Here is a 26041-nt window from a genome sequence, read left to right as displayed (position 1 = left end):
TCTCAACATGCAGCTTTGCAATAAACAAGGAGGGTCATTCTAACCTCTAGAGGAGAGTCTGGTTCATCCAGGATGCTCCTCTCACTCTGTATCCGCTGCATCGTCCCTGTAGAACTGGGGTCCATTATCAGCACGTTCTGACTACCGGCTCCGCTGAACTTACAGTCACTCTTTCTGGAGTCAGTCGTCCTGCACACCTCGTAGTTGTACACGTGTTGGAGAGTCCCTGTGCCTGTTCCCAAAGTGTCTGAGTAACGTGGTGGATAATACGGAATCACAGGGAGATTGGAGCTGTACATGACGCGAGACTGTCTCCACCTGTAGATCTTCACTGATATAATAACCACTAAACACGTGATGAAGAGGAAGGACACTACAGCCAAAGCCAGCACTAAGTAGAAAGTCAGGTTGTCATTGTACTCCTTGTCTTGTGTAAAGTCAGTGAACTCAGACAGCACTTCAGGGAAGCTGTCCGCCACCGCCACGTTAACAATGACTGTAGCTGAACGAGAGGGCTGCCCGTTGTCCTCCACGATAACAGTCAGTCTTTGTTTCACAGCATCTTTATCAGTGACTTGGCGGATAGTTCTTATTTCTCCATTCTGTAAGCCCACTTCAAACAGCGCCCTGTCTGTGGCTTTCTGCAGTTTATAGGAGAGCCAGGCATTCTGTCCAGAGTCCACATCCACAGCCACCACTTTAGTGACCAGATAGCCCACATCTGCTGAACGAGGCACCAGTTCAGCCACCAGAGAGCCACCAGTCTGGACTGGGTACAGCACCTGAGGAGGGTTGTCGTTCTGGTCCTGGATCAGTACTTTCACAGTCACGTTGCTACTGAGTGGAGGGGAGCCTCCATCCTGCGCTTTGACGCGGAAGTGGAAATCTTTGATCTGCTCGTAGTCGAAAGAGCGCACTGCATGGATGACTCCACTATCAGCACTAACGGACACATATGAGGAGACTGGCACTCCGTTAACAGAGGAGTCCTCCAGGATGTAAGAAACACGGGCGTTCTGGTTCCAGTCAGCGTCTCTGGCTTTCACTGTGAATATAGAGAGACCTGGTGTGTTGTTCTCTACAATGTAGGCCTCATATGAGCTCCTCTCAAAGACAGGCGCGTTATCGTTCACATCAGAGATCTGTAAGGTGAGAGTGACGCTGCTGGAGAGGGAGGGGACTCCTTCATCAGAGCAGGTCACCGTTATATTATACTCAGAGGCTGTCTCTCTGTCTAATTCACTGTCTGTCATTAAACTATGGAAATTATTTGTTGCTATTTTTAAAGTGAATGGTACATTTTCACTGATAAAGCATTTCACGTTTCCGTTTTCTCCTGAGTCCTTGTCTTCAATATTTATCATTGTGACAACTGTATTGAATTTGGCATCCTCTGATATAACAGTTGACTTTGACATTATATCAATTTCAGGCTTGTTGTCATTCACGTCCTGCACATTAACGATTAATTTACACGAATCTGTGAGTCCACCCTCGTCACTAGCAAGTAAATGTATTTGATAGTTTCGCGAATCTTCAAAGTCAATATTACCAATTAAAGTAACATCACCGTTTTCTTCATTTACCTCAAATACGCTCCTTATATCATCTAACGTGTTTGTGATTGAATAAGTAATTTTGCTGTTTGAACCCTGATCTGCATCTAAGGCTGAAACAGTGGAAACAACTGTTCCTTTAGGTGAGTTCTCCGTAACTGTAGCCTTGTATGTTGGCTGCGTAAAAACTGGTGCATTATCATTGACGTCTAAAACTGTAATAACAATCAGCATCGTTCCTGACATCTGCGGCTCTCCCCCATCTACAGCCGTTAACACGAGAGATATCTGCTCGTGTTTCTCTCTGTCTAAAGGCTGCTGTAGCACCATCTCGACGTTTTTATTCCCTTCAGCGTTATTGTGCAGTTTCAGAGCAAAATTATCAATTGGTTTTAATTCGTAGTTTTTAAGATTATTCATTCCAACATCAAGATCCACAGCCCTTTCCAGCACAAATTTCGCTCCAGTGATTGCCGACTCGCTTATCTTGAATTTCATCTCATTTTTTTCAAAGCTTGGTTTATTATCATTTATATCTGTGATCTGCACAGTAACGCTGTAAAATTCCATAGGATTCTCCAAAATAATCTGAAAATGTAAAGCACAAGGCGTCGTCCGTTTACAAAGCGCCTCTCTGTCGATTCTCTCTTTGACGAGGAGGACTCCCCTTTCTCTGTTCAGCTCGATGTACTCATCACTGTCGCGAGTATAAATTCGCGCTTTACCAGACACCAGGCGTTTGGTTTGTAAACCTAAATCCTGTACTATATTACCCACTAAAGATCCTTTGACCATTTCCTCAGGAATAGTGTAGGTGACTTGCCCAAACACCGCACCAAGCGAGAGGACACTGATACACAGCAGCACTCGGCTCGTCATTCTTCTATCCAGACTGTTTGCGTGTTATGGCTCACAAAACAGATACAAATCGCAGTATCAAACCTTCATTTATCGTCTGAATAATCCACACAAGAAAAAATAAAGTCCCATATGTCCACGTTCTCTTTAAAATATTCTACACGACTAGAGTGTCCGTTGTTTCTCTTCGTGCTCATTCTTTATTATGTCGATGTACATGGGAGGTGCTGCTGTAACCCTCGCGTTATAGCCGTCGAAACTCTGGCCAACAGCGGCCCTATGAGTCCACACTGTAAAACTGCAGTAATCCAACACAATATAGTATATTCAAAAGACTGTCTGACACACAATACATTCTAAAGCTGAACAATCGACAACAACTCTCACTCGATTAACTTGAAACAATACAAAGAGAACAATAAAGCAGATAAAGTCATTGTCGCTGTCCGACGTTCTGAAAATAATATATTCTCATAGAGCTCTGACATCGATAAACAGGTTCCGTCAACAGTCAAAGATTCACCTGCCAAAATTAACTTACCATATGACTTTTTCCCCCAAAAAAAACCAACATATAAAGGACCAAAATTAAGACTATGTATTGTATTGCGTATTTAATGGAAAATCAGGTCATTGCTGTTTCAAAAACTATGGAAACTATAATTTGATATATATATATATATATATATATATATATATATATATATATATATATATATATATATATATATATATATATATATATATGATGAAAAAATAAGATATGACTATCTGCCTCTGCTTTTATATTCAGATGAAGCCAATGCAAAAATATAACAAATCCATGATCACATAGCAAAGATTAAAGCATTGATGTAATACATTTGGAGACTAAAAATAAAATAATAGGTCGAGAGAGTGAGGAGAGAGATCATCATTGAGCTAGGTAACATTATTTATACCGGGAAAAAATAATTTTAAGGTTAAAAATGTCACTGATAGTGGTATGTAAAAACATGTTAAAGCAGTCTAACCTCCAGAGGAGAGTCTGGTTCATCCAGGATGCTCCTCTCACTCTGTATCCGCTGCATCGTCCCTGTAGAACTGGGGTCCATTATCAGCACGTTCTGACTACCGGCTCCGCTGAACTTACAGTCACTCTTTCTGGAGTCAGTCGTCCTGCACACCTCGTAGTTGTACACGTGTTGGAGAGTCCCTGTGCCTGTCCCCAAAGTGTCTGAGTAACGTGGTGGATAATACGGAATCACAGGGAGATTGGAGCTGTACATGACGCGAGACTGTCTCCACCTGTAGATCTGTACTGATATAATAACCACTAAACACGTGATGAAGAGGAAGGACACTACAGCCAAAGCCAGCACTAAGTAGAAAGTCAGGTTGTCATTGTACTCCTTGTCTTGTGTAAAGTCAGTGAACTCAGACAGCACTTCAGGGAAGCTGTCCGCCACCGCCACGTTAACAATGACTGTAGCTGAACGAGAGGGCTGCCCGTTGTCCTCCACGATAACAGTCAGTCTTTGTTTCACAGCATCTTTATCAGTGACTTGGCGGATAGTTCTTATTTCTCCATTCTGTAAGCCCACTTCAAACAGCGCCCTGTCTGTGGCTTTCTGCAGTTTATAGGAGAGCCAGGCATTCTGTCCAGAGTCCACATCCACAGCCACCACTTTAGTGACCAGATAGCCCACATCTGCTGAACGAGGCACCAGTTCAGCCACCAGAGAGCCACCAGTCTGGACTGGGTACAGCACCTGAGGAGGGTTGTCGTTCTGGTCCTGGATCAGTACTTTCACAGTCACGTTGCTACTGAGTGGAGGGGAGCCTCCATCCTGCGCTTTGACGCGGAAGTGGAAATCTTTGATCTGCTCGTAGTCGAAAGAGCGCACTGCATGGATGACTCCACTATCAGCACTAACGGACACATATGAGGAGACTGGCACTCCGTTAACAGAGGAGTCCTCCAGGATGTAAGAAACACGGGCGTTCTGGTTCCAGTCAGCGTCTCTGGCTTTCACTGTGAATATAGAGAGACCTGGTGTGTTGTTCTCTACAATGTAGGCCTCATATGAGCTCCTCTCAAAGACAGGCGCGTTATCGTTCACATCAGAGATCTGTAAAGTGAGAGTGACGCTGCTGGAGAGGGAGGGGACTCCCTCATCAGAGCAGGTCACCGTTATATTGCACTCAGATAATATCTCCCTGTCTAATTCACTGTCGGTTACCAAACTATAGAAATTCGTGGTAGACATTTTTAAAAGGAATGGTACATTCTCGCTGATAAAACACTGCACTTTTCCGTTTTCTCCAGTATCCTTGTCCTCAATATTTATCATCGTAACCACAGTATTGAGTTTGGCATCCTCTCCTATGACATTTGACTTAGACATTATGTTAATTTCCGGTCTATTGTCATTTACGTCCTGCACATCAACGATTAATTTACACGAATCAGTTAGTCCTCCATCGTCACTAGCACGTACACTTATTTGAAAATGTCGTGACTCCTCAAAATCTATATTTCCAATTAAAGTAACATCACCACTTTCACCGTTTATTCTAAACACTTTTCTGACATCATCTAATGTATTTGTGATTGAATAAGTTATTTTGCCGTTGGGACCCTGATCTGCATCTGAGGCTGAAACAGTGGAAACAACTGTTCCTTTAGGTGAGTTCTCCGTAACTGTAGCCTTGTATGTTGGCTGCGTAAAAACTGGTGCATTATCATTGACGTCTAAAACTGTAATAACAATCAGCATCGTTCCTGACATCTGCGGCTCTCCCCCATCTACAGCCGTTAACACGAGAGATATCTGTTCGTGTTTCTCTCTGTCTAAAGGCTGCTGTAGCACCATCTCGACGTTTTTATTCCCTTCAGCGTTATTGTGCAGTTTCAGAGCAAAATTATCCGTTGGTTTTAGTTCGTAGTTTTGAAGATCATTAATTCCAACATCAAGATCTACAGCCCTTTCCAGAACAAATTTTGCCCCGATAACCGCTGACTCACTTATTTTGAATTTGATTTCTCCTTCTTCAAAGCTTGGTTTATTATCATTAATATCTGTGATCTGCACGGTAACGCTGTAAAATTCCATAGGATTCTCCAAAATAATCTGAAAATGTAAAGCACAAGGCGTCGTCTGTCTGCAAAGCGCCTCTCTGTCAATTCTCTCTTTAACGAGGAGGACTCCCCTTTCTCTGTTTAGCTCGATGTACTCGTCGCTGTCTCTGGTGTATATTCGAGCTTTACCAGAAGTCAAACGTCTGGTTTCTAAACCCAAATCTTGTGCTATATTACCGATGAAGGAGCCTTTCGTCATTTCCTCTGGTATTGTGTAGCTGACCTGTCCCGTTACGGAGCCAAGCGAAAGGAGCGAGATGAACAACAGCGCTTGTCCTTTCATTGTTCTATCCGTGAATTTTCTCCTCAATGGTCGACAATCCGGTTAAATATCCGATAAACTGAAATTAATCGAAGTGGCAAACATCAAATTTGCAGCTGTAGAATCCAGTAAATAAAAAAAATGCAGCCTCGGAGGTCGTCGTGCCAGTTATCATATATCCCGAAAGTCCGTTCTTTTCCGTCGTCTCTCTTTTCATTATGGGGATGTTACATGGGAGGTGCTGCTACAGCATTACTCTCAGCCGTGCACACTCTGGTCAACAGCGGCCCTTAGAGTGCATACCACACAACTACAGAGAACCAACATTATAATCCATCAAGCAGATTTACTACGTGCATTTTTAATACGGGATAAAAGAAACACTGTGAAATGCCACAAACTAAGCTTTTTAAGGATTTCTCACTTTTCTCTGATTCTTAAGCAATTATAATGTCCATGAAATATATTATTTATATCTTAACAAAAATATCAGAGGAAAACCAAAATAAAATGTCAAATAAGGGGGAAAGAACTACCAAAAGATTGAGAAAACAAACTCATTTATAAACACTTCTGGAAGGGAAGTGGAGAGGAAAAAGATAATGTCACTGTCCGAGGTCCTGAAAAGACTAAAGTGTAAAGATTCCCGACTGACCATCATGTATTTAATGCTGATACAAATACTGCAATTAAAACACATGATCAAATATATGTGCATAAAAGTAAATATTTTGAAGCCATGTGATCAATATGCATTCAGTAAACATGCTCAGTCTGAACGAAAATGTAATCATATGAATACCGAAAGAGACAATTTGGACATTAACATATATTCATCGAGATTTTGTAGTGAATAGATCAATGAAATGGAATGAGTTGAGGCACTGACACAACTGCCAGGTGTTAAGAATTGACATTCTTCATTGTTTGGAGCTGGACTCAATTGCATGTATGCTATCAAGGTGAAAGCAGTTCAACTTTTAAGGGAGATGTCAGTTGCTTAAACATGCAATGCAAATCAGTCCAAGTAACATGCCTGGAGAAAAAATATGAAAGCTTCCGAATAATTTAGATTCTTGGTAATGGGGTGCTGTCCATGGTACTAGAAATTAGGAAATAGTGTGCAACAGTTGATTATTTCTTCAATTAAACACTGGAAACAAATAAAGGCACATAAACAACTCTACATTATTAAACTGACCTCTAGAGGAGAGTCTGGTTCATCCAGGATGCTCCTCTCACTCTGTATCCGCTGCATCGTCCCTGTAGAACTGGGGTCCATTATCAGCACGTTCTGACTACCGGCTCCGCTGAACTTACAGTCACTCTTTCTGGAGTCAGTCGTCCTGCACACCTCGTAGTTGTACACGTGTTGGAGAGTCCCTGTGCCTGTCCCCAAAGTGTCTGAGTAACGTGGTGGATAATACGGAATCACAGGGAGATTGGAGCTATACATGACGCGAGACTGTCTCCACCTGTAGATCTTCACTGATATAATAACCACTAAACACGTGATGAAGAGGAAGGACACTACAGCCAAAGCCAGCACTAAGTAGAAAGTCAGATTGTCATTGTACTCCTTGTCTTGTGTAAAGTCAGTGAACTCAGACAGCACTTCAGGGAAGCTGTCCGCCACCGCCACGTTAACAATGACTGTAGCTGAACGAGAGGGCTGCCCGTTGTCCTCCACGATAACAGTCAGTCTTTGTTTCACAGCATCTTTATCAGTGACTTGGCGGATAGTTCTGATTTCTCCATTCTGTAAGCCCACTTCAAACAGCGCCCTGTCTGTGGCTTTCTGCAGTTTATAGGAGAGCCAGGCATTCTGTCCAGAGTCCACATCCACAGCCACCACTTTAGTGACCAGATAGCCCACATCTGCTGAACGAGGCACCAGTTCAGCCACCAGAGAGCCACCAGTCTGGACTGGGTACAGCACCTGAGGAGGGTTGTCGTTCTGGTCCTGGATCAGTACTTTCACAGTCACGTTGCTACTGAGTGGAGGGGAGCCTCCATCCTGCGCTTTGATGCGGAAGTGGAAATCTTTGATCTGCTCGTAGTCGAAAGAGCGCACTGCATGGATGACTCCACTATCAGCACTAACGGACACATATGAGGAGACTGGCACTCCGTTAACAGAGGAGTCCTCCAGGATGTAAGAAACACGGGCGTTCTGGTTCCAGTCAGCGTCTCTGGCTTTCACTGTGAATATAGAGAGACCTGGTGTGTTGTTCTCTACAATGTAGGCCTCATATGAGCTCCTCTCAAAGACAGGCGCGTTATCGTTCACATCAGAGATCTGTAAGGTGAGAGTGACGCTGCTGGAGAGGGAGGGGACTCCTTCATCAGAGCAGGTCACCGTTATATTATACTCAGAGGCTGTCTCTCTGTCTAATTCACTGTCTGTCACTAAACTATAGAAATTAGTTGTTGATGTTTTTAAAATGAATGGTACATTTTCGAAGATGAAACATTTAACGTTTCCATTTTCTCCTGAATCGAGGTCTTCAATATTTATCATTGTCACAACTGTGTTGAGTTTGGCATTCTCTGATATAATAGTTGACTTTGACATTATATTAATGTCAGGCGTGTTGTCATTAATGTCCTGTACGTCCACTATTAATTTACACGAATCAGTGAGTCCTCCGTCGTCACTAGCAAGTAAATGTATTTGAAAATGTCTTGACTTTTCGAAGTCAATGTCACCCATTAATGAAACTTCGCCGTTTTTTTCATTTACCTCAAATATTTTCCTTACATTGTCTAAAGTGTTAGTGATTGAATACGTTATTTTGCCGTTAGAACCCTGATCTGCATCTGAGGCTGAAACAGTGGAAACAACTGTTCCTTTAGGTGAGTTTTCCGTAACTGTAGCCTTGTATGTTGGCTGCGTAAAAACTGGTGCATTATCATTGATGTCTAAAACTGTAATAACAATCAGCATCGTTCCTGACATCTGCGGCTCTCCCCCATCTACAGCCGTTAACACGAGAGATATCAGCTCGTGTTTCTCTCTGTCCAAAGGCTGCTGTAGCACCATCTCGACGTTTTTATTTCCATCTGCATTATTGTGGAGTTTTAAAACAAAATGATCAGTTGGTTTCAGTTCATAGTTGTTAAGATCATTAATTCCAACGTCAAGATCCACAGCCCTTTCCAGCACAAATTTTGCTCCAGTATTTGCCGACTCGCTAATTTTGAATTTCATCTCACTTTTTTCAAAGGTTGGCGCATTATCATTAATATCTGTGATCTGCACTGTAACAGAGTAAAATTCCATAGGATTCTCCAAAATAATCTGAAGGTGTAACGCGCAAAGCGCCGTCTCTGTACACAGCGCTTCTCTGTCCATTCGCTGTCTGACGAGGAGGACTCCCTTTTCTCTGTTCAGCTCGACATACTCGTCGCTGTTCCTCGTATAGATTCTAGCTTTACCGGACACCAAACGTTTGATTTCTAATCCCAAATCATGCGCAATATTGCCCACTAAAGAGCCTTTCGACATTTCCTCCGGAATAGAGTAGCTGACCTGTCCGGACACAGGGTAAAGGGAAAGGAGAGAAATAAACAACAGCACTTGCCGATTCATTGTTCTTTCCGATTTTCCACAGTCTGATTAGAGTCGAAACGAAAACAGATTCCTCCTCAGATTCCAATGTCAAATCTCAAATGAAACGCTTCATAGTCCTCTCGATGGAAGAAAATGTATTCCACACCGAAGTTTGTCCTCTTTTTGTTTAAAAAAACACACACAATTGTCTGAGCTATGCTCGTCGTGGTCTCTCTGTACTGTGTCGATGTTACATGGGAGGTGCTGCTACAACACTGCTCTCATTAAACAATACTGGTCAACAGCGGCCCTAAGAGTCCACAATATATAACTGCAGAACACCAACTAAAATTCAAATCACGAGTATAGAAATAATCTATTTAAGTAATATATTGTACTTTACAAACAACGGAATTAATGCATTATTGCACACCATCAGGTTTACTGATATCAAATCCAAATGAAGACTGGAAAGGGACACATATAGCAAAAATACAGGTTTCCCCATATGATAAGACAAAAAACACACATATTTAAGATGTGAAAAATGTCGCTGAACGACAAGATAAACACAAGGTTATTATGTCGCAGTCTGCAGTTCAGAAGTGAAGAAACTCTGAATGAAACCCAAGACTACAAAAACTGGTTGAATACAGTGATGCCATAAGCGCGTATTGAAACCTCTCAACTACGACTAATACTAATAGCAACATATAGAATAATGATGATGATAATAATAATAATACTACTAATAATACTACTACTAATAATAATAATAATAATAATAATAATAATAATAATAATAATACACAACAGATTGTGTCAGTAAAAAATAAAGGTATTTAAAACTGGTGGGAACGTTGACACTTCACAATAAACGTGACAAAGGCACGTTTTGCTCCGCTAATTGTAACTCAAAGAACTAACTGACATTTCATAATTTCATAACATGTAGAATACACAGAAACAATATTGAAACAGTCTAACCTCTAGAGGAGAGTCTGGTTCATCCAGGATGCTCCTCTCACTCTGTATCCGCTGCATCGTCCCTGTAGAACTGGGGTCCATTATCAGCACGTTCTGACTACCGGCTCCGCTGAACTTACAGTCACTCTTTCTGGAGTCAGTCGTCCTGCACACCTCGTAGTTGTACACGTGTTGGAGAGTCCCTGTGCCGGTCCCCAAAGTGTCTGAGTAACGTGGTGGATAATACGGAATCACAGGGAGATTGGAGCTGTACATGACACGAGACTGTCTCCACCTGTAGATCTTCACTGATATAATAACCACTAAACACGTGATGAAGAGGAAGGACACTACAGCCAAAGCCAGCACTAAGTAGAAAGTCAGGTTGTCATTGTACTCCTTGTCTTGTGTAAAGTCAGTGAACTCAGACAGCACTTCAGGGAAGCTGTCCGCCACCGCCACGTTAACAATGACTGTAGCTGAACGAGAGGGCTGCCCGTTGTCCTCCACGATAACAGTCAGTCTTTGTTTCACAGCATCTTTATCAGTGACTTGGCGGATAGTTCTTATTTCTCCATTCTGTAAGCCCACTTCAAACAGCGCCCTGTCTGTGGCTTTCTGCAGTTTATAGGAGAGCCAGGCATTCTGTCCAGAGTCCACATCCACAGCCACCACTTTAGTGACCAGATAGCCCACATCTGCTGAACGAGGCACCAGTTCAGCCACCAGAGAGCCACCAGTCTGGACTGGGTACAGCACCTGAGGAGGATTGTCGTTCTGGTCCTGGATCAGTACTTTCACAGTCACGTTGCTACTGAGTGGAGGGGAGCCTCCATCCTGCGCTTTGACGCGGAAGTGGAAATCTTTGATCTGCTCGTAGTCGAAAGAGCGCACTGCATGGATGACTCCACTATCAGCACTAACGGACACATATGAGGAGACTGGCACTCCGTTAACAGAGGAGTCCTCCAGGATGTAAGAAACACGGGCGTTCTGGTTCCAGTCAGCGTCTCTGGCTTTCACTGTGAATATAGAGAGACCTGGTGTGTTGTTCTCTACAATGTAGGCCTCATATGAGCTCCTCTCAAAGACAGGCGCGTTATCGTTCACATCAGAGATCTGTAAGGTGAGAGTGACGCTGCTGGAGAGGGAGGGGACTCCTTCATCAGAGCAGGTCACCGTTATATTATACTCAGAGGCTGTCTCTCTGTCTAATTCACTGTCTGTTATAACGGTAAAGAAATTATTTGTTGTTGATTTAATGTCAAAAGGGATATTTTCGTTTAAAACACACATCACTTTCCCGTTATCGTTTGAGTCCGCATCTTGTATATTAAGCATCGTCACCACCGTTCCGGGTTTCATGTTCTCAGATACTGTGTTTGATTTAGACATGATGTTAATGGTGGGCGGGTTATCATTTGTATCGCTCACGTCTACAATTACCTTACATGCGTCCGATAATCCTCCCTGATCGGCCACTTTAACATCTAGCTCATAATGTCTCCTTTTTTCATAATCTACATTTCCAATTAGAGTCAATATCCCTCTATCGGCATCAATTTCAAAGAGACCCGCTGCTCCAGATTTTGAAATCATGTATGTAACTATTCCATTATTGCCTTTATCTACGTCTGCAGCCATTACGGTGGTTATCACAGTGCCAACAGGAGCATTCTCTGTAACGCCAGCTTTGTATTCCGGTTTAGAACAAACGGGCGGGTTGTCATTGGCGTCTATCACAGTTATGATAATCTGCATCGTCCCCGAAAGCTGTGGTTCACCACTGTCGACAGCGGTTAGTATTAATGATATATGCTCATGTTGTTCTCGGTCTAATGGTTTCTGTAAAACCATCTCAACATGTTTAGTCCCATCTCCTCTGCTGATGGTTTTCAGAACGAAATTATCGCTTGGTTTGAGGTCGTAGCTGTCCAGGCCGTTTACACCAACATCATCGTCTATTGCTTTCTCTAAGACAAATCGAGCTCCAGACGGGGTTAATTCGCTAATTTCATATCTCATCTCACTTCTTTCAAACGTCGGAGGGTTGTCATTTATATCGGTGATTTCGACAGTAACCGTGTAAAACTCCATTGGATTTTCTAGGATAATTTGAAAATGGAGCGCGCATGGCATTGTCTGACCGCAGAGAGCTTCTCTGTCAATTCTGCCTTTGACAAGGAGGACTCCTTTTTCTCTCTTAAGCTCAATATATTCGTCAGTGTTACCAGTATAAATACGAGCTTTACCGGACTTCAGTCTTTCCACACCTAAACCCAAATCCTGGGCTATATTGCCTATTAAAGCCCCCTTTGACATTTCCTCAGGAATGGAGTAGCTGACTTGCCCGTGCACAACACTGAGAAAGAGCAGCGAGATAAACAACAGCACTTGCCATCCCATCGTTCCGGTCGACACGTCAGTGAAGAAAATTTAAAAAATCCTCAGTTTTTTCTCCCCAGGTTCACAAATGTGACTTGTAGATGCAGGATTATGGTCCGTAAACGAGCACTTATCCTAAATTATGGAACAAAGAAATTCCATTGTGCCGTCCAGGCTTATGCCCTGGCACTCCCGACTGTTAACGCTGCCTCTATGCAATATGTTGAAGTATGAGGGAGGTACTGCAACTAACGCTTGCTGAGCAACTCGATGGCCAACAGCGTCCCTCTCTGTTCAACTCAACAAACTACATGATGTCTTACTGAGGTAAACACGTTTGAAAAAAAAAACACAACGCAAGTAATGACTACAATATATTTAGTTTGCTTGAAATATCATATGCATACTTATACATCTACCTGTCTACATTACTGACTAATTATAAAGAAATTAGACCTGCAACAAATAACAAAAATATGAATTTGAAAAAGTAAAATGACAAAAAGAAAAACTCCGAGGAACAAGAAGCAACATTTTATAATGTGCAGAATGACAGAGAGAGAGAGAGAGAGAGAGAGAGAAAGAGAGAGAGAGAGAGAGAGAGAGAGAGAGAGAGAGAGAGAGAGAGAGAGAGAGAGAGAGAGAGAGAGAGAGAATCTCAGGGTGAAATGTTACGTGCGCTGTCCGTGGTGCTGAACTTGACCAACCGTTAAATAAATTACACAATCATTCCGAACAAGCTAATCAAAATTCAGTAAGTAAACATACCCAAAGAAGCATAAATAACTGTGTCACATGGAGGGTTACTTGGGGGCTAAATAAAATAGGTGTCTTTTGGAAAACTGACCTCTAGAGGAGAGTCTGGTTCATCCAGGATGCTCCTCTCACTCTGTATCCGCTGCATCGTCCCTGTAGAACTGGGGTCCATTATCAGCACGTTCTGACTACCGGCTCCGCTGAACTTACAGTCACTCTTTCTGGAGTCAGTCGTCCTGCACACCTCGTAGTTGTACACGTGTTGGAGAGTCCCTGTTCCTGTCCCCAAAGTGTCTGAGTAACGTGGTGGATAATACGGAATCACAGGGAGATTGGAGCTATACATGACGCGAGACTGTCTCCACCTGTAGATCTTCACTGATATAATAACCACTAAACACGTGATGAAGAGGAAGGACACTACAGCCAAAGCCAGCACTAAGTAGAAAGTCAGGTTGTCATTGTACTCCTTGTCTTGTGTAAAGTCAGTGAACTCAGACAGCACTTCAGGGAAGCTGTCCGCCACCGCCACGTTAACAATGACTGTAGCTGAACGAGAGGGCTGCCCGTTGTCCTCCACGATAACAGTCAGTCTTTGTTTCACAGCATCTTTATCAGTGACTTGGCGGACAGTTCTTATTTCTCCATTCTGTAAGCCCACTTCAAACAGCGCCCTGTCTGTGGCTTTCTGCAGTTTATAGGAGAGCCAGGCATTCTGTCCAGAGTCCACATCCACAGCCACCACTTTAGTGACCAGATAGCCCACATCTGCTGAACGAGGCACCAGTTCAGCCACCAGAGAGCCACCAGTCTGGACTGGGTACAGCACCTGAGGAGGGTTGTCGTTCTGGTCCTGGATCAGTACTTTCACAGTCACGTTGCTACTGAGTGGAGGGGAGCCTCCATCCTGCGCTTTGACGCGGAAGTGGAAATCTTTGATCTGCTCGTAGTCGAAAGAGCGCACTGCATGGATGACTCCACTATCAGCACTAACGGACACATATGAGGAGACTGGCACTCCGTTAACAGAGGAGTCCTCCAGGATGTAAGAAACACGGGCGTTCTGGTTCCAGTCAGCGTCTCTGGCTTTCACTGTGAATATAGAGAGACCTGGTGTGTTGTTCTCTACAATGTAGGCCTCATATGAGCTCCTCTCAAAGACAGGCGCGTTATCGTTCACATCAGAGATCTGTAAGGTGAGAGTGACGCTGCTGGAGAGGGAGGGAACTCCTTCATCAGAGCAGGTCACCGTTATATTATACTGAAAAGCGATCTCTCTGTCTAAATCACTTTCTGTCACTAGGTTAAAGAAATTATTTGATGTCGGCTTCAATATAAAAGGAATATGATCGTTTATTATGCAGTTGACTTTGCCATTATCTCCGGAATCTAAGTCCTGAACATTCACCATAGTCACGACTGTTGCAGGTTTCGAGTCCTCTAGAATTACATTAGTCTGTGACATTATATTAATAACTGGCTTGTTATCATTCATGTCTATCACTTCGACCGTAATCTTACAAGAATCTGTCAGCCCGCCTTCATCACTGGCTTGTACATGTATTTGATAGAAACGTGCCTTTTCATAATCTACAATACTTTTCGAGATCAAATCCCCATTTAATTCATTAATTTCAAACATGTCTCGTACATCTGCCACTGTGTTGGATATGGAATACATAATTTGGGAATTTAATCCTTTATCAGCGTCTGAAGCACTGACCCTGGTTATTACTGTACCTTTCGGGGCATTCTCTGATATTGTAGCTTTATAAACCGTTTTTGTAAAAACTGGTGCATTGTCATTGATATCCAGCACTGTCACATGTATCTGTGCTGTGCCAGATAGGTTTGGTTCCCCTCCATCCACCGCAGTTAACACTAGAAATATATCCTCTTGTTTTTCTCTGTCAAGTGATTTTTGTAAAACCATTTCAACTATCTTTTCTCCGTCGGGCTGATCTTTCAATTTCAGGACAAAATTCTCTGTTTTTGTCAGAAAATAATTCTGTAGACTATTTGTGCCAACATCGGGATCTATTGCCCTTTCCAATAAGAATTTTGCTCCTATTACAGCAGATTCACTTATTTTAAATTTCATCTCGGATCGTTCAAATATTGGGGTGTTGTCATTTATATCTGTTATTTCGACAGCAACGGTGAATAATTCCATAGGATTTTCTAAAATAACCTGAAAATGCAACGCACAGGGCGTCGTCTGTCCACAGAGAGCCTCTCTGTCTAGTTTCTCCTTGATGAGGAGGACTCCTCGCTCTCTATTCAGCTCGATGTACTCCGCGCTGTCTCCTGTAAAAATACGAGCTTTGCCTGATGTTAGTCTTTTTCTGTCCAAACCTAAATCTTGAGCAATGTTACCAATTACTGACCCTTTCGCCATTTCCTCTGGAATGGAGTAGCTGACTTGCCCGACCACCGACGTGAGATAAAGGACTGCAATAAACAACAGCACTTGCAGCCTCATTGTTCTGTCCGGTATTTCCATGCAACACGAGTTCCGTTAAAATCCTATTTCCGTTGGAAAGAAATCCGATACAGTATGATTCCTCTGTATATACAACAAAGTAAAGTAAGCAATGCAATATAGCAGCTGTCCGCGTCGATGATTGCTCCTCTCTTACTCTGTATTATTTGCACTGCGAGTCGGTTTCCCCCAGTTGTATGAAAAAAGGAAGAGGGGAGGTAGTGCAGGAACCTGTCCTACATATATCACATGCTGGCCAACAGCGGCCCTAGGAGTTCAATCTAATGCACTGCATACCATACATATAAAGACCATATGAAAGTAAACATTTAGCGCTGCGCTTTGATATCAATATTGAGAGAGTAAACAAAACTGCAAATTCCTGAATGAGGCGGAAGCTTGTGTGAAGATGGTATGCTGTTTAAATGCAGGCAATCAATGTTTCACGGAGGTAATTGGATTTTAAAAAAGTATACTCGATTGATTAAACAAAAATGAATAGAAGTACTCAATATACCAAAAAAACTGATTATAATTAAATAAAAATAATAACACGATATATATATATATATATATATATATATATATATATATATATATATATATATATATATATATATATATATATATATATATCATGCCAGAAGATACAACAAACTGCAACACTATCAATGATGATGAAGCACAAATTATCCGAGCAAAAACATGTGGCTCATGTATGTATGTATGTATGTATGTATGTATGTATGTATGTATGTATGTATGTATGTATGTATGTATGTATGTGTGTATGTATATATATATATATATATATATATATATATATATATATATATATATATATATATATATATATATATATATATATATATATATATATATATAGTAAAAACGTTGAGAAATTGTTTCTAACCTCTAGAGGAGAGTCTGGTTCATCCAGGATGCTCCTCTCACTCTGTATCCGCTGCATCGTCCCTGTAGAACTGGGGTCCATTATCAGCACGTTCTGACTACCGGCTCCGCTGAACTTACAGTCACTCTTTCTGGAGTCAGTCGTCCTGCACACCTCGTAGTTGTACACGTGTTGGAGAGTCCCTGTGCCTGTCCCCAAAGTGTCTGAGTAACGTGGTGGATAATACGGAATCACAGGGAGATTGGAGCTATACATGACGCGAGACTGTCTCCACCTGTAGATCTTCACTGATATGATAACCACTAAACACGTGATGAAGAGGAAGGACACTACAGCCAAAGCCAGCACTAAGTAGAAAGTCAGGTTGTCATTGTACTCCTTGTCTTGTGTAAAGTCAGTGAACTCAGACAGCACTTCAGGGAAGCTGTCCGCCACCGCCACGTTAACAATGACTGTAGCTGAACGAGAGGGCTGCCCGTTGTCCTCCACGATAACAGTCAGTCTTTGTTTCACAGCATCTTTATCAGTGACTTGGCGGACAGTTCTTATTTCTCCATTCTGTAAGCCCACTTCAAACAGCGCCCTGTCTGTGGCTTTCTGCAGTTTATAGGAGAGCCAGGCATTCTGTCCAGAGTCCACATCCACAGCCACCACTTTAGTGACCAGATAGCCCACATCTGCTGAACGAGGCACCAGTTCAGCCACCAGAGAGCCACCAGTCTGGACTGGATACAGCACCTGAGGAGGGTTGTCGTTCTGGTCCTGGATCAGTACTTTCACAGTCACGTTGCTACTGAGTGGAGGGGAGCCTCCATCCTGCGCTTTGACGCGGAAGTAGAAATCTTTGATCTGCTCGTAGTCGAAAGAGCGCACTGCATGGATGACTCCACTATCAGCACTAACGGACACATATGAGGAGACTGGCACTCCGTTAACAGAGGAGTCCTCCAGGATGTAAGAAACACGGGCGTTCTGGTTCCAGTCAGCGTCTCTAGCTTTCACTGTGAATATAGAGAGACCTGGTGTGTTGTTCTCTACAATGTAGGCCTCATATGAGCTCCTCTCAAAGACAGGCGCGTTATCGTTCACATCAGAGATCTGTAAGGTGAGAGTGACGCTGCTGGAGAGGGAGGGGACTCCCTCATCAGAGCAGGTCACCGTTATATTATACTTCGAGACTGTCTCTCTGTCTAAATAACCGTCTGTCAATAACGTAAAGAAATTATTTGACGTTGAGGTAATAGTAAAATAAGTATTTTCATTTAAAACACAGTGGACCTTTCCATTTTCACCTGAATCTGCGTCCTGTACGTTCATCATCGTCAAAACTGTGCCTGGCTTAACATCCTCAGATATACTGGATGACGTTGACATAATATTAATAGCGGGTGGATTATCGTTTGTGTCCAACACCTCAATTATAACTTTACATACATCTGAGTTACCACCATTATCTGACGCTTGGACGTCTATCTCATAATGCCTAAACTTCTCATAATCAAGCTGTCCCATTAACGTAACAACACCATTATCTTTATCAACATCAAACAGTTCAAGTGCGCCCTCTGGAACATTAGAAATCGAGTACTGTATGTGCCCATGCGGACCTTCGTCTGCATCAGATGCGCTGACCGAGCTTAGAACAGCTCCTTTCAACGCGTTTTCTTTCACATTAGTCTTATACTCTGCTTGAATACAAGCAGGTGCATTATCATTTGCGTCTAATACAGTAATTATAATTTGCATTGTTCCAGAGAGCTGAGGGTCGCCACCATCTATAGCAGTCAATACTAAAGACAACCGTTCCTGTTTCTCTCGGTCAAGATGCTTCTTCAAAACCATCTCAACATTCCTACTGCTGCCAATTCTGTAAGGGTTTAAATTGAATGTGTCGCTTGAACTTAGAGAATATCCCTGGAGCCCATTGATACCCACATCGACGTCAACAGCTTTGTCAAACACAAATTTGGATCCAATATTAACCGTTTCACTAATTTCGAATTTCATTTCTTTGTTTTTAAAACCGGGAGAGTTATCGTTAATGTCAGTGATCTCGACAGTGATGCTGTAAAATTGCATAGGATTCTCTAAAATGATTTGAAAATCAAGAGCACAGGGCGTCGTTTGACCACAGAGCGCCTCTCTGTCTATCCGTTCTTTAATTACAAGGACTCCCCTTTCTTTATTCAGCTCGATGTATGCAGTACTTTCTCCGGTATATATACGAGCTTTCCCTATTCTCAGCCGCTTCACATCTAAACCTAAATCTTGTGCTATGTTACCGACCAAAGATCCTTTGGCCATTTCTTCAGGAATCGAGTAGCTAACCTGCCCGACAACCGAGCTAGCAACAGCAGAGATAAACAGCAGTAGTCCGACTTCCCGTGTCATTGTTCTGTCCGACATTTTCCAGTCTGAAAAAAAAGCAAATACGGTATCCAAAGAAGGGATTTAAGACACAAATGTCAGTAAAATAATCCAGAATCAACAATCCCAACAATGCAGATAAGACGCCTGGTATCTCCGTGTTCGTCCATCTCCCTCTTGATGCCCTTTAATTCTGTTTTTTTTTGTCTCTCTTTCTCTGTCACATTTCGAGATGATGGGGGAGGTACTGCTGCAATGAGCTCTGCAATCTTAGCAGCCTGGTCAACAGCGTCCCCGTGAGTTGGAAGCACTGATTACACAGACCATCATGATTGTTCAGAGGTTTATCAAAATGGATGTTTCAAATATATGAATACCGTTTACACGTTAATTACTAACACAAGTGTAAATTCAAATCAGCTAAATATCGCGCCTGCACACATACGCGCAGACAGATAGACGCACGCGCACGCGCACACACACAGACTCACACACACGCACATACACGCGCCGCGCACACACTCACACTGAGCAAGCTATACTCACACACCGAGGGAACATGTTGAAAATGGAAAGACACAAAATATTCAACGTGTGCTGAATGTTGCTCTATCCATGGTGCTGATATGCACTGAAAGGTACTGAGCCAACAGGCATTCAGGATGTTTTGCTCTTGGAGTTTAAATCAATGTATGTGAGGTTATTAATTATACATTGTGTCTGTGAATTTCTAGCATTGGTTCAATTTAGACGAAATGGAGACTAGCATTATTCACTAAATGCCACCTTAGTACATATTCTCAAAAAGCCACTCTAGTTTCAATTTGTAAAATAATATTTGAATAGTTGGTTACTGTGTTTGAATGGAAAACAAGTATACACAGAAACACTGAATTGCAGATTTATATAACTTAATAAAAAGACAAAACCAACCTCTAGAGGAGAGTCTGGTTCATCCAGGATGCTCCTCTCACTCTGTATCCGCTGCATCGTCCCTGTAGAACTGGGGTCCATTATCAGCACGTTCTGACTACCGGCTCCGCTGAACTTACAGTCACTCTTTCTGGAGTCAGTCGTCCTGCACACCTCGTAGTTGTACACGTGTTGGAGAGTCCCTGTGCCGGTCCCCAAAGTGTCTGAGTAACGTGGTGGATAATACGGAATCACAGGGAGATTGGAGCTATACATGACGCGAGACTGTCTCCACCTGTAGATCTTCACTGATATAATAACCACTAAACACGTGATGAAGAGGAAGGACACTACAGCCAAAGCCAGCACTAAGTAGAAAGTCAGGTTGTCATTGTACTCCTTGTCTTGTGTAAAGTCAGTGAACTCAGACAGCACTTCAGGGAAGCTGTCCGCCACCGCCACGTTAACAATGACTGTAGCTGAACGAGAGGGCTGCCCGTTGTCCTCCACGATAACAGTCAGTCTTTGTTTCACAGCATCTTTATCAGTGACTTGGCGGATAGTTCTGATTTCTCCATTCTGTAAGCCCACTTCAAACAGCGCCCTGTCTGTGGCTTTCTGCAGTTTATAGGAGAGCCAGGCATTCTGTCCAGAGTCCACATCCACAGCCACCACTTTAGTGACCAGATAGCCCACATCTGCTGAACGAGGCACCAGTTCAGCCACCAGAGAGCCACCAGTCTGGACTGGGTACAGCACCTGAGGAGGGTTGTCGTTCTGGTCCTGGATCAGTACTTTCACAGTCACGTTGCTACTGAGTGGAGGGGAGCCTCCATCCTGCGCTTTGACAGTGAATACAAGCTGCTTGATCTGCTCATAATCAAATGACCGCACTGCATGCAGAACCCCAGTTTCAGAATTTATGGACACATACGAAGAAACTGGGCTGCCACTGACCTGCGTGTCCTCTAGAAAGTACGATATTCTTGCGTTTTGATTCCAGTCAGAATCTCGTGCGCTCACACCGAAGATTGACATACCAGGGACGTTATTTTCAAAGATAAAGGCAGAGTAATTCGGTTTAGTAAAGAGCGGAGCATTATCGTTCACATCAGAAATTCTAAGGTGTAACGTGGTTGTTGTAGAAAGAGGAGGTGACCCTGAGTCGGTTGCAGTTAATGTTATGTTGTATTCTGATTTCGTTTCACGATCAAAAGGCACATTTGATAGCAAATTGTAATAATTAGTCAAAGAAGACTGAATTTTAAATGGCATATACGAATCTATTGAGCAGGTTATCTGACCGTTTCTTTCAGAATCTGCATCTTTAACATTAAAAACAGCTATAGTTGTGTCTGGAGGGACATCCTCTGAAATCAACTTGGAATGAGACATAATATTTATAACTGGAGCATTATCATTTATGTCAGTGACCTCAATCACAACTTTGGTTGCGTCACTTCTTAGCCCACCCTGATCTTTGGCGATCACTCTTATTTCGTATTTTCTATCTTTTTCAAAATCAATATTTTCAGCAACAGTTATTCTGCCAGATAAACTGTCAAGTGAAAATGTGTCGCCAGAGTTTCCTTTTACATTAGAAAACGTATATGTGACCAAGCCATTTGATCCACTGTCGACATCTGAGGCATTTACAGTCGTAATATATGTGCCTATTGGGGCATTTTCAGTCACAGTAGCAGTATACACAGATTGATTAAAAACAGGAGGATTATCATTGACATCCAGCAAAGTGATTTCTACATTTACTGTACCAGATCGCTGTGGAGTTCCTCCATCTACTGCAATCAGCTTTAGGGAGAGGTGCGGATTCAACTCTCTGTCCAGCGGCTTCTGTAGAATCATTACAGCGAATCTGACTCCATCAACGTTAGAGTTTTGCTTCAAAACGAAATTGTCATTAGGGGATAAAACATATTTTTGCAAGCCGTGAATCCTTGCATCAGGGTCATAGGCGCTCTCTAAGTCAAAATGAGATCCCACTGTTGCAGATTCACTGATTTCTAGATTAATTACATTATTTTTGAAAGTTGGCGCATGGTCATTGACGTCTAATATTTCGACCGTCACCCTGTGCAGTTCAATTGGATTTTCCAAAATAATCTCGAAGCTGAAGCTGCACGGTGAAACGTCTCCACAGAGCTCTTCTCTGTCGATTCTCTCATTCACGACTAGAATCCCTTTGTCTGTTTTTAGCTCGGTGTACTGATTGTTTTCTCCGGTCACGATACGGGCTCGACCGGAACGAAGCCTTTTCAGATCCAAACCAAGGTCTTGTGCTACATTACCGATAAGAGAACCTTTCTTCATCTCCTCCGGTATTGCATAACGGATCTGACCGTTGATGGTGGAAATCATGAAGACAAAAATGAACAGTTGCCTTGTAAGTGTCCAACACAACAGCCATTTCCCGCATCGTTGCCGTCGTATCCCCATATCGTCGAGAGTACAATCCTGAATGTAAAATCAACGTATATGCCACCCACGCAGATGCGATCTACACTTCAGTTCAAACCTGCTGAAAAAGTGTTGGATTATAATGCCCCAAAAAAATGCCGTGTCAAAGCGACTGTATTTCCGTCGAACACCTCCTTGAATGAAATACAGCGTTTCTCCCTCTCCTCTTTCTCTCCTCTCTCCTCACGGTCCGAACAACACTACACTCTGTTTTACTGATCAACAGCGTCCCTTAGAGTTCAAACAGAGGAAAGAACCGGCCAACTGCACATAGAACAAATAGATATTTTTAAAGCTAACGTTAAAAACGAAGAGAATGCAACACGTATGTATGCCGCAACGAAAACATAGACGATCGAATAAGCAAGCCATGATGTGACATAAGATTAAACACTCCACACATAACCCAACAACACAAATGAAGCCAGAGATTATTAACACTGTTATTAAACCAGTCACATTGTGAATAACTGTCCACAATGTATCAGATGATGTAAAGCACATCGAGTCATTTTTACAAATTGTATTTGTGATACTTGGCTTTGTAAACAAAACCGGCGGATCGATTGATAATATAGGAACTGGTTATTATATTTTCTAAGTTATTCATATGAATACAGATGCAATATATTTTCAAATAGGTGCTGTCCATGGTGCTGACATTAATTTAAGAAGCTCTCATAAAACACAATTTGAATATACCTGTCTTGTTATCTTTCAACATGCATTTATATGTTGCTCTTTTGGCTCTCCAGTTACTGTTTGAATTGTATTTAAATGTCCTTTTGTTGTGTTTCTTTAGCATTTTTTTCTCGATGCTCTTGACTTGCTTTGTTAATTAAATGAGCTGTATGAATGACCATGCAGTTCAATAACAATACAATTTTAAAAGAAAAATGGAAAAAGAGGGAAACAGAGATTGCATGAGTAGCTACAATATTAAACTAACCTCCAGAGGAGAGTCTGGTTCATCCAGGATGCTCCTCTCACTCTGTATCCGCTGCATCGTCCCTGTAGAACTGGGGTCCATTATCAGCACGTTCTGACTACCGGCTCCGCTGAACTTACAGTCACTCTTTCTGGAGTCAGTCGTCCTGCACACCTCGTAGTTGTACACGTGTTGGAGAGTCCCTGTGCCGGTCCCCAAAGTGTCTGAGTAACGTGGTGGATAATACGGAATCACAGGGAGATTGGAGCTGTACATGACGCGAGACTGTCTCCACCTGTAGATCTTCACTGATATGATAACCACTAAACACGTGATGAAGAGGAAGGACACTACAGCCAAAGCCAGCACTAAGTAGAAAGTCAGGTTGTCATTGTACTCCTTGTCTTGTGTAAAGTCAGTGAACTCAGACAGCACTTCAGGGAAGCTGTCGGCCACCGCCACGTTAACAATGACTGTAGCTGAACGAGAGGGCTGCCCGTTGTCCTCCACGATAACAGTCAGTCTTTGTTTCACAGCATCTTTATCAGTGACTTGGCGGATAGTTCTGATTTCTCCATTCTGTAAGCCCACTTCAAACAGCGCCCTTTCCGTGGCTTTCTGCAGCTTATAGGAGAGCCAGGCATTCTGTCCAGAGTCCACATCCACAGCCACCACTTTAGTGACCAGATAGCCCACATCTGCTGAACGAGGCACCAGTTCAGCCACCAGAGAGCCACCAGTCTGGACTGGATACAGCACCTGAGGAGGGTTGTCGTTCTGGTCCTGGATCAGTATTTTTAAAGTTGCATTGTTACTGAGTGGAGGGGAGCCTCCATCCTGCGCCTTTACTACCAGTTGGATTTGTTTAATCTGTTCGTAATCAAATGACCTCACTGCATGGATAGCTCCAGTTTCAGTATTTATGGAGACGTAGGAAGAGGTCGGACTGCCATTGATCTGTGTTTCTTCGAGAAAGTATGATATTCTAGCGTTTTGATTCCAGTCAACGTCCTGTGCTTTGACAGAAAATATGGACACCCCAGGGGAATTGTTTTCTGGAACATGAGCAACGTAGCTAATTGTATCAAATACTGGGGCATTGTCATTCACATCAGAGATTCTCAAACATAATGTTGTTGTGCTTGACAATGATGGCGAACCAGAATCAGTTGCCCTGATAGTTATGTTATATTCCGGGACGAGTTCTCTGTCAAAAGCTGAGTCCGTTATTAATGCATAGTAATTTGTCAATGTTGATCTTATTTTAAATGGTAAACTACTGTCTGTTGTACAAACAATTTGGCCATTTTGCTCTGAGTCTGCGTCAATCACATTAATAATTGCCACTGTGGTACCAGAGGGAGAATCCTCAGGAACGGGGCTGGAGAATGACATCACATTTATGACAGGTGCATTATCGTTGACGTCGACAATCTCAATCAACACTTTACTTGAATCTGTCAGACCTCCTTGATCCATTGCTTCAATCATTATTTCATATTTTTTATCTATTTCATAATTCACTTGCCCTAAAAGTGTTATGGTTCCCGTACTATCGTCTAAATTAAACATGTCAATCAGTTGCTCTTTCATATTTGAAAATCTATATGTGATAAGACCATCTGATACACTGTCTGCATCACTTGCATTCACGGTCGTAATATAAGTGCCCTTTGGTGCATTTTCAAAGACAGTAGCCCTGTAGAGAGACTGGTTAAAAATGGGAGGATTGTCATTAGCATCAAGAACAGTAATATCTATATTTACTGTCCCAGATCGAGGGGGAGTTCCACCGTCAACAGCGATGAGCTTCAATGATATCCGTGGCTCGCTTTCTCTATCTAACTGTTTTTGTAAAATCATTTCGGCATATTTTCGACCATCTGGACTTGAATGCTGCTTTAAACCAAATATGTCATTAGCAGTTAATATGTATTTTTGAAGACCGTTATTGCCTACATCTGGGTCTTCAGCACTGGCTAACAAAAAGCGCGATCCCAGTGTGGCTGATTCGCTTATTTCCAATTTAATTTCGTTATTCCTAAATGTCGGAAAATTGTCATTTATGTCAATTATTTCAACTGTCACTCGATGTAATTCCATGGGATTTTCTAAAATCACCTCAAAGCTGAAGCTGCACGGTGTTACGTCTCCACAAAGCTGCTCTCGGTCTATTTTTTCGTTCACGACTAAAACGCCTTTGTCTGTTTTCAGCTCGGTGTACTGGATGCTTTGTCTGGTCACGATACGGGCACGGCCAGAACGAAGCCTTTGCGCATCCAGACCAAGGTCTTGAGCCACGTTACCGATAAGTGATCCCTTTTTAAGCTCTTCTGGAATTGCATATCTGATTTGTCCGGACACGATGTCGTTGAGACACAAACAGAGCAGCGTAAACAGCCACACTGACGTCCAATTCAAACGCCCTTTTTCGAAAGGAGATTTTCCAAACGCCATTGCACAAAATATAACGTGATAGCAAAACCTACTGTATATAATCCAGA

General features: G+C 42.5%; 8 protein-coding genes across 19 annotated transcripts in view; all 8 read right to left on the bottom strand.

The window, feature by feature from the left end:
* Window positions 1-26041, bottom strand: part of LOC137791955 (protocadherin gamma-C5-like) — a 220533-nt gene that overhangs the window by 90396 nt on the left and 104096 nt on the right. The window lies entirely within an intron of this gene.
* On the bottom strand, window positions 3-2852 carry LOC137793825 (protocadherin beta-16-like). Its single transcript, XM_068590171.1, has one exon. The coding sequence runs from the start codon at window positions 2433-2435 to the stop codon at window positions 3-5; it is 2433 nt and encodes an 810-aa protein (XP_068446272.1). The 5' UTR covers window positions 2436-2852.
* LOC137793812 (protocadherin beta-16-like) lies at window positions 3413-6095 on the bottom strand. The gene has a single exon (XM_068590161.1). It carries the CDS (start codon window positions 5816-5818, stop codon window positions 3413-3415), a length of 2406 nt encoding a protein of 801 aa, XP_068446262.1. The 5' UTR covers window positions 5819-6095.
* LOC137793882 (protocadherin beta-16-like) lies at window positions 6844-9802 on the bottom strand. The gene has a single exon (XM_068590295.1). It carries the CDS (start codon window positions 9387-9389, stop codon window positions 6981-6983), a length of 2409 nt encoding a protein of 802 aa, XP_068446396.1. The 5' UTR covers window positions 9390-9802; the 3' UTR covers window positions 6844-6980.
* LOC137793798 (protocadherin gamma-A2-like) lies at window positions 9773-13004 on the bottom strand. The gene is made up of 2 exons (XM_068590158.1): window positions 10338-13004; window positions 9773-9817 (listed from the first exon to the last, which is right to left on the bottom strand). Exons 1-2 carry the CDS (start codon window positions 12720-12722, stop codon window positions 9773-9775), a joined length of 2430 nt encoding a protein of 809 aa, XP_068446259.1. The 5' UTR covers window positions 12723-13004.
* LOC137793720 (protocadherin beta-16-like) lies at window positions 13516-16246 on the bottom strand. Its single transcript, XM_068590041.1, has one exon. The coding sequence runs from the start codon at window positions 15958-15960 to the stop codon at window positions 13516-13518; it is 2445 nt and encodes an 814-aa protein (XP_068446142.1). The 5' UTR covers window positions 15961-16246.
* LOC137793715 (protocadherin gamma-A2-like) lies at window positions 16208-19498 on the bottom strand. The gene is made up of 2 exons (XM_068590026.1): window positions 16853-19498; window positions 16208-16228 (listed from the first exon to the last, which is right to left on the bottom strand). The coding sequence occupies exons 1-2, from the start codon at window positions 19256-19258 to the stop codon at window positions 16208-16210; spliced, it is 2427 nt and encodes an 808-aa protein (XP_068446127.1). The 5' UTR covers window positions 19259-19498.
* LOC137793697 (protocadherin gamma-A10-like) lies at window positions 19440-25994 on the bottom strand. The gene is made up of 7 exons (XM_068590005.1): window positions 25628-25994; window positions 23559-24340; window positions 21907-22033; window positions 20891-21024; window positions 20617-20749; window positions 20153-20355; window positions 19440-19529 (listed from the first exon to the last, which is right to left on the bottom strand). The coding sequence occupies exons 1-7, from the start codon at window positions 25992-25994 to the stop codon at window positions 19440-19442; spliced, it is 1836 nt and encodes a 611-aa protein (XP_068446106.1).

The sequence above is a fragment of the Clinocottus analis genome, unplaced genomic scaffold (assembly GCF_023055335.1).
Source record: "Clinocottus analis isolate CAN_PGR_092001 unplaced genomic scaffold, fCliAna1.0.p SCAF_10, whole genome shotgun sequence".
In the NCBI taxonomy this organism is placed as follows: Eukaryota; Metazoa; Chordata; class Actinopteri; order Perciformes; family Cottidae; genus Clinocottus; species Clinocottus analis.
This window is presented reverse-complemented; position numbering and strand designations above follow the sequence as displayed.

Excerpts from the sequence above, each read along its gene's own strand:
- LOC137793825 (XM_068590171.1), bottom strand. The coding sequence starts at position 2,435 with ATGACGAGCCGAGTGCTGCTGTGTATCAGTGTCCTCTCGCTTGGTGCG.
- LOC137793812 (XM_068590161.1), bottom strand. The coding sequence starts at position 5,818 with ATGAAAGGACAAGCGCTGTTGTTCATCTCGCTCCTTTCGCTTGGCTCC.
- LOC137793882 (XM_068590295.1), bottom strand. The coding sequence starts at position 9,389 with ATGAATCGGCAAGTGCTGTTGTTTATTTCTCTCCTTTCCCTTTACCCT.
- LOC137793798 (XM_068590158.1), bottom strand. The coding sequence starts at position 12,722 with ATGGGATGGCAAGTGCTGTTGTTTATCTCGCTGCTCTTTCTCAGTGTT. Across the intron at positions 9,818-10,337 it reads AACCAGACTCTCCTCTAGAG|TCTTCATTTGGATTTGATAT; the intron begins GTTAGACTGTTT and ends GTCCCTTTCCAG.
- LOC137793720 (XM_068590041.1), bottom strand. The coding sequence starts at position 15,960 with ATGGAAATACCGGACAGAACAATGAGGCTGCAAGTGCTGTTGTTTATT.
- LOC137793715 (XM_068590026.1), bottom strand. The coding sequence starts at position 19,258 with ATGTCGGACAGAACAATGACACGGGAAGTCGGACTACTGCTGTTTATC. Across the intron at positions 16,229-16,852 it reads AACCAGACTCTCCTCTAGAG|TGCATTAGATTGAACTCCTA; the intron begins GTTAGAAACAAT and ends TATGGTATGCAG.
- LOC137793697 (XM_068590005.1), bottom strand. The coding sequence starts at position 25,994 with ATGGCGTTTGGAAAATCTCCTTTCGAAAAAGGGCGTTTGAATTGGACG. Across the intron at positions 24,341-25,627 it reads AAATCCCATGGAATTACATC|CTTTAAAAATACTGATCCAG; the intron begins GAGTGACAGTTG and ends GTAACAATGCAA. Across the intron at positions 20,356-20,616 it reads GGACAACGGGCAGCCCTCTC|ACACTTTGGGGACCGGCACA; the intron begins GTTCAGCTACAG and ends CACGTTACTCAG.